The 11,111-nt window shown below is 37.5% G+C and overlaps 1 protein-coding gene across 1 annotated transcript in view; it reads right to left on the bottom strand.

The window, feature by feature from the left end:
• hck (HCK proto-oncogene, Src family tyrosine kinase) overlaps positions 1 to 11,111 on the bottom strand; it is a 21,108-nt gene that overhangs the window by 7,676 nt on the left and 2,321 nt on the right. Inside the window, exons 2-5 of the mRNA XM_005948753.3 lie at positions 3,286 to 3,425; positions 1,185 to 1,218; positions 562 to 655; positions 311 to 406 (exon numbers count right to left, since the gene is read on the bottom strand). Of these exons, the coding sequence (XP_005948815.1) occupies positions 311 to 406; positions 562 to 655; positions 1,185 to 1,218; positions 3,286 to 3,417 (356 nt within the window). The 5' untranslated portion in view covers positions 3,418 to 3,425. The remainder of the gene's footprint in view (positions 1 to 310; positions 407 to 561; positions 656 to 1,184; positions 1,219 to 3,285; positions 3,426 to 11,111) is intronic.

Below are 11,111 nucleotides of genomic sequence, written 5' to 3'. Positions count from 1 at the left end.
GTGTGTGTGTGTGTGTATATATATAATATTCTGTAACTCTGTAACTTCGGTCGTTGCTGTGCTTTTTTGGAAATCGAATTTCCCAGAGGAACCCACCCGAGGGATTAATAAAGTTCTATCTTATCTTATCTCTCTTATCTTATTTTCAGTTTAAAAACGTGACATCTAAATATGTTTAAATACGTTTAGTTTACATAATGCTCATTTCCCTATTATCAGTAATAACACTATGTCATATTATTCGTTTTACTAGTATGGTACACAAGTGTGTGTGCATGTGTGTTTTTGTGTTCAGAGTGAGTCTGCTTACTCCTCTGCCTCCAGAGTATCTTTGGCTACATAGTTACTGGGGATGTAGCCTTCCTGACTTGTACTGATTAACATAGCTCTCCACCACTCGCCTGATCTGCAGAGAGAGTAAAAGACAGCATCTGTGAAGACTTAACAGAAACATGGCAAGTCAGAAGTGTCACAAGTCCCCAAACTAAATTTGGAACACGGAACAACCTGATAACTCTTCAAACAAATAATATAAACCATCTTTTTTGTGGTTGAACTTACTCCTCTAAGATTTTCAGCTTATCTCCCTTCTTGAAGCCAAGGTCTCCCTCATGAATGGCCTCATAGTCGTACAGTGCCATGGCAATACTCTCCCCTAAAGCAGAAAAAAGAAAGCAGAGGAAGGCCTCATGCACTGTTGCTGTCATGTGCAGACTAAAACTTTTTTTCATTTCATTTTTTCATTGTCACCTTAAATCTATGTGCATGAGGTTTTTGGCCAGTACTGCTAATATGTGAGAGCGACTGATTGTTCTGTTTGTTTCAGCACTAGGTTCACCGTTTTCTGGCTACAAGACTGACTTCTTTGTATGCTTGATAATAATAGCAATAGGGTTAGTTTTGAAGGCCTGCGTGGTGAGGCAGTGTGAGGGGTTATCGCTCTGCACACACACGCTGAGTCTTCTTCCTCTTTCTGGCATAAAAGACATAGCTTTCTGCATCTAACCAACACTGACCTACATCTTGGTTTTTTAAATGTGACATATCTGTTCTCATATATCTGTGACATGTATTTGTGATGGCAAGGAAAACACCTGTAACTGGCTAAACGTGCTACTGTAATAAAAGATGTGGAATGAAGTCCCGACATATTAGTGTTGCTGTACGTATAGAGTGAGACTCACCATCTGCAATGTTTGCATTGGAAGGCATTTTGGCCTGTGGAAAGACAGATAGAAAAAAAAGTAAGTTCTTTCAAATAATCATTTCAAAATCTACAAGAAAATTGTTTAAAGCTGTAGTAATTATTACAAATCCTGCACAAAACACTAGTGCAGGATTGGACAACAAGTCCAATTTTTAGTTAAAAATTGGACTTGTTGTCCACCCACTTCCTGGTGGTATTATGATGTCACATCATGGTAGTTATTCTCTTCAAATTCAATAATAATAAACTACTGTACAATTTGAATGAAATCAAAGTTATCTGAAATCCAAAAAATTGGGCTATGAATTGAATGTGTGTGATGACATAGCTTAAGTGCTGTCACATGCCTCATGGCCATTAGGTTCGAGCACATTAATGTGCTTCAATAAAATAACTGGTTCTTATTCTACATGGGGTTTTTTAAACTCCATGCTGGAGGCATGTTACTGAAAACACACATTTCGAAGGAAGGAAGGACTTTATCATATCAAAGCTAGAAATCTAAATGTGGTACAGAGTAAATTTTGTTTGAGGTTTCTGACATGTAAGTCGGCTCTTCGTGTCACACAGTTTTTGACACAAAGTGTTTATTTTTTTACAATGATAAAAATAAACAGAGTTATGTAGAAACCAGGCGTGTAGATGTAACATCTGTATATTTAGACATCTTTAAAAGAATACTATGTGCAAGTCTAGAGCTGTCTTATCCCTTTTCATTCTACATCTCCTAGCTGACTGCTGTGCTCTGCTTCTTCTTCTGTTACTTCCTCTTTCTTGACTAAGGGTGAAAGAGATGTTATAGTCAGTACACAGGAAACAGTAGCCGGAAGAACCGCACTTACCGACCGCAGCACTGCTGCTTACCCGTGCCACAGATCAAAGTCTGGCCGGTATGCAAACTCACAACAAGTCACAGGCTAGTTAAGAGTGTGTGTTGTCACGCATATATCCTTTTTGAGTAGCACAAGAGAAGTGACTCCTATCACTTCTGAATCAGTGAAATGTGTTCTTACTCTTTTGTATCACTAAAGTAAAGTAGTACTTGTAATATGTTATGAATAATAATTATTTGTCTTTTAAAGCCAAAAATCTGTCTGCCCCTTTTATTTGGACCAAAACAAAAAATGGAAAGTACTTTCTGTTTATTTACTACAAATATATTTCAGTTTGATTCTACTTCCGAGCTACTGCACTTATTTGCCAGCTGTTGTTTATTTTAAGACGTCAAACATTAAAGAAAAAGAGGTACATTTATCAAGTGCTTCTCTAAAAAAAATTACATTACGTGGAAAACGGAATGTACATATGAAAAATAATGGTATGTTATCATTTTCCATTTGTGGCCAACCATTAAGTTAAAAGCCACTGGGTTAAAGTGTCCAGTAGCATTAAGTAGCGACAACAGTCACTCGCTAGGGGAAGTTGCGTATTCCTTGACTGGTTGGTGAGTGGCTGCTGCCTCTCACTGGTCACAAAGAGGGTGCTACAGCGTGCATGCAGACAACCTGCTATTGTTAACCTTTGGGTGACTAAGGCGATCGCCTGGTGACCAAAGCAGAATTTTTTTTTGGTGCAGCACACCAATCAATCACTTGTCAGCTTTTTTTAATGGTGGTTACAATAGGGTTACTGAGCTGTATTGATGCTTTCATAATGACTGCCTTCAACCACTTGCATATTGGTTGGAAAAGGCCCTTTGAAAAAGGCCTGTGTGACTGGGGTCTAACCTAAGACTAAGGTAAATAATGATCAAAAATTGGTGGTATGAGTGAATGTGAACATAAATGGCTGTCTGTCTCTGTCTCTGTGATGGACTGGCCACCTGTCAGAGGTGTACCCTGTACCTTGTCCTATGAGAGCTGGGATAGACTCCAGCCCAAGTTCAGTCAACAATTATGGTAAAATTATATTGCTAATACTGTTGCGAGTTAGACCAGTAAATACTTTTACAGTACATTTAACATTATTTAATTGTGTCATCTAGTAGAACCTAACATATAGCCAGTGGAGGCAATAGAGGCTAATTGCAGGCTAACAATATGAAACACTTTATGCTGTGACATAAATTGACTACTTACAGCTTTATTCCCAGAGTTTCCTGTGGTTGGGTCTTTGACATAGTGGGCGGTCTGTACTCGGTTCTGCAGATCATCATTACCCGTTCCTTTGCTGTGAGGCTCCTGCTCCTTTTTTGAGCCCACACAACCCATGGTGCCTTCTGCAAGATAACAACAAGAGGAGAAACAGCAAGATGTGAAAGCGTAGACATCAGCAGCATTTTTCAGGGTATTTGCCCCCTAAACCTAATAACTAGTTGTGCAACCTTTGGCAGAAAAAACAGCAATCAAACATTTGTGATCACTGTGGAGGACTTTTGGCCAGTTCTTCTTTGCAGAATTGTTTTAATTTAACCACATTGGAGGGGTTTTGAGCATGAATGGCCAGTTTAGGGACAGTTACTTTTACACAGCATTGTATTGGTTTTATTCAGAGGAGAGTGGAGTGTACAAAATAAATTAATGTAGTTTAAGAATTGTGGAATTTTAATGTAAACATAGTATCAAAAACTGCAACAAACAATATGATTCTAGCTTTTCGTACACAGAAGGAGTTAGGATGTTTAAAAAGCACAAGATTCATAATAAATGTGTAAAGCAGTGGTTCCCAAACTTTTTTCGCTGGCCCCCCCTCTGTTTTACAGAAAAATGTTTGCCCCCCCCCTTCGCGCACGCGCGCACACACACACGCACTAACACATCCTCCAACCACACACATCCATATTTTGCTCAATTGCGGTGAATTTCACACCTCAAACATTTAGTAAACAATTAAGCAAATACAAGTAAACTGCAGGTAGTAAGAAAATAAACTACTAACTCTTTTACGCTACGTCCACACCTACACGGGTATTTTTGAAAACGCAGCTGTTTCGTCCACGTAAAAGGCGTTTCGAATCACTGAAAACGGAGATTTTTGAAAACTCATTTTTTGCGTTTACGTGTAGATGAGGAATACAGAGTTCGTCATGCAACGTTAAAGGTATGTGCCTTTTTTCACCTCACGCTGTGCGCCACGTTGTTTACATGAGAGGAATTGCAGAATGGCAGATAGTCAGATTAACAGTATTTTGTCTCTATCTTCAGGTTTTACACGCTTACACACAGTTTCTGTCCCTCCATTTAGAAAGGCAGAGGTGTCACGGTTTGATTATTTTACATGTAGTTGTTCTTTTCCTGTGTAATAATGTTCAACATTGCTATCAATACATTTTTCAAAAAAATGCCTCTCTGTGCAAAATGGGTTTAAAAACATAAACAGCTGTGGGATACTGTTTGTCCTGATTTAGACAGAGGGAACAAATCGTGGCAGGATCAGCCTGATGTTATTTGTACCCCACTGTAATGTTACTGTATAAAGAGCAAACATCTCCAAAATGTCAGGAGTAGTTATTTATTACAACAAGTGTTTGTGAACTAAAAATCAAGAATGTGGAATACTGTTTGTCCATGATTTGAAGAGCCCAACCCCTGCTCCCGACAAAGGGAAAACCAATTCTGCAGGGTAGACCTATCTTGGCACTTGTGCAGGTGAAACCAAAGGGAAGATATGCTTCTCCATATTTTCTAGTCTTTGGCTTAAAATGAAGTTGGTTTGGAAACATATTCAGCTATGCTTCATCTCCTGCTTTGCATTTGTGTAGGCTCCCCGTGCTAGCAGTGTCCAAGCCTTGTTTTTTTTTTTGTTTTTTTTTTTCCCTTTTCATGCCGCGCCCCCCACACTTTGGGAAGGTCTGGTGTAAAGAGTTAGCTAGCTTCTCTTACACATATAAGCTTAATAAATTATTTCTCAAATGACCTTTGAAAGAACTACAGAGGATTCTTCGCTTAGTTAAAGTAAATCCAGATCCTTCCTTGTAAATATAAGCCGAATATTAATTTGATTACAATCGTTAATTTTTGGTTTTTACTGCCGAATAGGGTTGTCCACACAGGAACCAACTAAAATCAACCAATACCTCATCACAGCTCACAATTAAACTTCATGTATCATGTTTTTGCTATGTGGATAAAAGAAAAGAGAAGTAACTCAGGGGGGTGGCTGAGGTGAATGGATGGGCCAATGTTACTTTGAACACGGGAGGCTGGACTCCAAACCAAAACTCAGCATTAGACATTATCTCAACCCAACTGCTCATACTGTAAATGTACTGAGAAAATTCTCTCATTTTGGGTGTGTAACATGGGAAAACAGCATGTGAAGATATATGTGTCACCACAGATGGTAGACTGAGAAGAGAAAGATGCCTTAAAACTCAGATGACCATGAGTAAATGTTTTTGATATACTGCAGGCTTCTGCGAACTCCACACTACTGCTGTTTATTCTGAATAATTCATATGTTCTCACACATGTTCGTGACTCACTTGATGATGTTTGCAGTTTTGGCAAGTAAGTCTTTCTGTGTCATGTGCCAACAAAATAATTTCCACACAAGTCTCTGTTATTCATCTGTAACATCTAGGGAATGCATCCTTGTATCACACTGTTTCAGCGCATTTATGTCTGTATATGTAAATGTGCATGCAGATAAATGGAACAAAGTTTTACAGGAACAAGAACAAAGAGAGAGTCTGTGATAGGAGATGGACACTGTGTTTGATAGCACATGCACAGATAGAGAGGACACAAGAGAGACAGCTGTTCATGTCTGATCTCCCGCCACCTCAGAGAGGCAGATTATCGCCCTGAGCAAAGGAAGCCTAAACAGAAAAGCCACAAAGCAGCAAAAAACATCAGCGGTTACAGAATTTTTCATGTTTTCTCCAACTGGCTGTTGATCTGTTCTGGAAGCTGCAGATTATTATGGCCAGCAATAATTACCATACTGTCAATTATGCACAGTGGCGAGCAATGGAAAATGTTTAGACACAGGAAGTGGTGTTACTGAGGTCAAAATTGGTGGCGTTAACATATTTACTTCCCCTTTTCTCTGCTCCAAACCTTGTTCCTCTTCAGATGTCTACTTGAGGCCTCTTTGACTTCTATATAAAACTCTCAGTACAATACCTCTAGATAATGAACAGTCATGGTGCTGCAGTTTTACTAATGCAAAATTAAAATTAGCGAAACAGTAAAAGAGAGCTTTTTACTCTGTGAAAATGCAACTGTCAGTGTCTTGCCCACATGTGACGCACCTACAAGACACTTCAAAGTCAAACCAACTCGTCCACACAGCCTGAATCAAAAGTGCCAGCAAAAGTGGAAAAAAACCTCAGTCCTCAGGCTGGGATGTTGGTGCATGAAGTCCTGACAGCGCTTCACATTGCAGCATAATTTTAATATCACTGTATCCAGTGATAATATTCTAAATATGTCTCATCGCCAGTACGTGCAGAATCTTTACAAGAGTATAATATCAGTCTGATTGTGTGGGTGCCCAGTTGTTGCTGTGCCCTTGCTACCAGTAGGTGAGAGCTGACAAGCATCACAGTGACTTTAACTTTAAAAGCTGCTTATCCTATTCAAAGTATTATGAACACAGAAACGACTTTTTCAATTACATCTCTGTAACACTCAATATGCAATAAAAAGAACAGCAAAACATTTTTCTCCAAGAGTTGTCTACTGCAATTAAGCTCTAAAGTTAAAGACAAGATCTGTTTTGCAGATAATTCAAACTGATCAATTTGCTAAGAGTAGCTTATTGCAGATATAGTGAATGGTTTACAGGATTTTTTTTCACTAAAAAAAATAAAAGATTAAATGTGAAGCATAAATGCATGAATTTGGTCTAATGGCCTTTAGAATACAAAAAGTCAGATTGTGCAGAAGTGTATGGGAAAGCAGATCTCTGTAAACATTTTCACGAGGGGTGACTTATTTGGATAATTTAAAGTCTGCCTAAAAAAACAAACCCTTGATGCTTTTAATTTTTTTTTCATGAAGTAAGGTCCCAATAGAGTCAGAAAGACAGATAAAGCTGTGCATTGTTTAGAGTGGGCCTTATTTTGTGACACGTAGCTACCGCAGTGTTCCATGGTTTCTCATTCAGATCTAGCCCTTCGCTTGTCATGTCTGGTTTCAAAACGGCAAGATGGTGACAGTTAAAATGCCCTGCTAGGGCCTCACAATGGGGCCACTTTACAGCTGTGCGCAACATTTTTAGATCTAAACAAACTTAAAGGCAGCTTTCTAAACCTGATTTATCTCATAAATACTCTTTGTGGTAGCAGATGATTCAACTTGCTGTTAATCCCAGTGCTTATATTCTGCCCGTACATTACAGATACATGGATGCTACTCTTCACTGGAACACCTTGGAAAACAAATCCACTAATGACTTTACTGTAGCTTCTATTTGGAGCTTTCTGTCAATGAACAACAGCAAAACTGTGTTAATCCTAATGGACTGTTCCTCCAGGTTATGAAAGCTGGGAGTGTGAGGATTATCAGTTCTGCAATAGAAAGACCTTGGATTCTTAAGGGCCTGGATGTTGTATTTTGTTAGAAAGAAAAACAAATTTCCCAAAAAAGCTAACCCGTCTCAAATAACGAGGTTGTTGAATGTAACTGTGGTAAACATTGCGTGATCATCCACTCCATCATTATGGATTAGAGGGGATGACGACTCCTCACATCAGAGAATTTCTCTTTTTTTCATCTGTTTTCTGAGAATTCTGAAAATTAACATAAATATTAAACATACTGATTAGAACACACTTGTTTCTTTGAAGAGTATAAGAGAAAAAATGACAATGCAGTCATTGTCATTTTTTCTTAACATGAAGCCAACTGAGTTGAACCAGCAAAAAGAAAGTATTTCTAAAGACTACTAATTAACATATCTTGCTTTGACAGTACTTAGGAAATACAAATATAACGGTAAACGATAGCACAACCAAAGTGCGTGAAGTCATTGAAAAAAACAAAACACAAAATTCTGAACTGATGAACTTCAGATGTGCTGTTAGGCCTCCCACATACATTTATAAATAGTTGCCATTTCTGGATCTGGATCCATTTTGCTAAGGGGCTGTTGACTTGGGCTTCTAACCGATCTCTACCTAATAAGAACTTAATGTTATGTTACCATCTTTAGTGCTATGCTAAGTGAAATAATAATATATTTTCTAACTAAATTAAGAGAAAGATGTTGACTAGTCCAAAATAAACTATACATAAAGAAATGATCAAACCACTTTACAACAATGTAATTTCATTGTGTCCTGACGATCTTGAAGACCTCTAACCACAGACATGTGGTGCCACTCCCCTAAACAATATGGCAAGTATACTGAGATACTGTTCTTATAAATAGTAGAGGCCAAAGATCTCTCTCTCTCTCTCTCTCTCTCTCTCTCTATATAGATATATATATATATATGTATATATATAGGTAGATTATTATTTTTTTTTTTATATATTATATATATATTAATGGGGCTTCCCCAGATTTAACACTTCATGCTGAGGCAACTGATAGTCATTGCACAAGTCATGTCTGCACAAGTCTTTAATCAATATTGCTCTATTAATCCACTAAATGTTAAACTATTGATTTTAGATTCTAAGAATGGTCTTCATAAGAACAAGGTAGCAATACAGTCTAAGTAAAAAAAATTAAAAAAAAAATTGTGTATATAAAGTAGGCTAGCAAAACAAAACCACAACCGTCTCGTCTGTTATGATTCTCACACCTACAAATGTTTACACTAAATGTGAAGCACAGACCAGAATGGAAACATAACTACATCTGTAGTAGTTGTGAATGGCTCACCAGTCAATACCTATAATTCATCTACTTCTGCAGCAGACAAGGAATGAAGCCCCTAATTAGTGATTCATCTCATCAAAGTATACAAAAATAAGTGGTAAATGAACATGGATCCTGTGTAAATGTGAACGTGTATCAGTTTCTGTTGTGTAAAAAATAAAAAAACTTGGTTAAAAAATGCTTTTATGGCAATTTTGTTTTCACCTTTTATTGGGGATACGAAAGACAAATTCATGGGAAAATTCTTATGCTTTGACTACGCCATCAGTTTCAGTTCTGTGCCTATGCTGTTCTCTTATTGTTTTTTCTCCTCAGCTTGTGGCCGAGACCACATCAACCTTCAAAAAAGCACTATCTGGAACAATGGCTTTGTTAAACCTGTAAAGTCACCTTGTTTCTTTAACAGTAAAATCTTAAAAAACACATGGCGTCTAATGATAGAAATCCCAAATCTATATCTAGTTATCAATCTCCACCCATGAAAAACATGATTTTAATAACAGCAACAAAAGATAAAGTGTGGAGTTTGACACAAGGTTATGTCCCAAAATACTTTTTAGGAAGTAAACTTACTTTCTTGTAAAGAGTTAGCAGGGAGTTTTACCACTCCTATGTACTCAAGTTAAAAAGAGGCTATGGCGAGGAACCTGTAACCTTAGCATCACGACTGGAAATTGGCTTAAACAAATAGCATAACTCTGAGTCGTCATGTATATATACATAAATATACATAAATATATGTTACATTAAGATAAAGATAAACAGCCAGTGATGACTGAATCACTGTATGTTGTACGTTACATTTCAGTTCAAAACATCACAAATTGGTGCGCTGTAGTAAAACTATCGTGACTTTATGAACTCATGTAAATGCCCCACTGTAATCACAGCCAGTATTTTTTTCATTATCTTTTCTTTTAAATAAATTAACTGTATTTTAAAAAAATGTTTTTTCTGTTTGTTTTTTGCTGCATAAAAAAAATTATATGGGCACTGATGGTTTGACAGAAGAGACTTTTCTTCATCATGTATTTAATTTAAACACCACGGCGGCCCTAATAAACAGTCATTAAAAAACTTTAAAGGCAGACTGCACATGTGCTAAAGGAGACTTGAAGACGACGCATGATAGCATGATGAATTTGACTTCATTATCTGAGATCAGCTTGGCTGATCTACTTTAAAGACACCACTGACTGTCAGCATTTTTGACCAGACCAAGTAAGGCTGCCATGGCAAAAACCCTGTACTGACTTAACCAGTGGTAGGATTTCTTTTTGTCTTTTTGCTTATGAATTCACTTTTTTTATTAGAAGGAGGAACTTATAATTTCTTCTTTCATAAATGATGCGGTAAAACTCTATAATAAGCACTTTGTTTTTCAATAGCAACGTCTATAATATGGCATCACTTTTGGAAAACATGCACCGTGTCTTTCAGAAGAGAAATGCTGCCTTTCAAATTATGCATTTTTGATCTGAGATAAGAAAACATATAGACTCCCTAGCAAGTGATTTACTTTGATAATACCAACTTCTGAAAGCATATAAGTGAGGGTTAACCTTATGATTACGAGCTCTGATTGCAACTTTAAAGAATTTGTAATGAACAATTAAACTAAGATACTTATTCAGTAATATCATATATGGATGTTGACAGTATAACACCACTGTGTCTTCTAACCGACTCAATCTCTATGGTTGGCAGTGTAAAGGCCCAGCTCAGAATTAGCAACTGATATACTATGCAAATGAGTACCACTCCTAACACTAGGCTGTGTATTCATAAATATACGTATCCGTTTTATAGACCCTATTACAGACTTGTAGTTGGAGGATATCTGCTTCCTTTACCTGTCTGTGAGGTGACAGGTAAACAGGTGAGCAGGTATCAGGCTGCTTTAATGCTCATGGCTTTAAGGAAGTATCTCATTTATTATCCTACATTTAAACTAGTCTGATGAACAAAAACTCTCTCAAGGGACAGAGGAGTGGAATTATTCATGCGTGCCTTGTTGGGCGGCCTTTCTTTTTTATGAAAAAGCTGCCAAGCTGTGTTTGTAGCTGTTTAGGACTGCCTCAGGCCATAACAGCATCACCTGCCAGCCTGGCAAGGGACCAACAGAGAGAAA

Source organism: Haplochromis burtoni, unplaced genomic scaffold (genome assembly GCF_018398535.1).
Source record: "Haplochromis burtoni strain Fernald_Lab_line unplaced genomic scaffold, NCSU_Asbu1 Contig_621, whole genome shotgun sequence".
NCBI classification, from domain to species: Eukaryota; Metazoa; Chordata; class Actinopteri; order Cichliformes; family Cichlidae; genus Haplochromis; species Haplochromis burtoni.
Note: the sequence above shows the minus strand (reverse complement) of the source record. Positions and strands in the feature narration are given on the sequence as shown.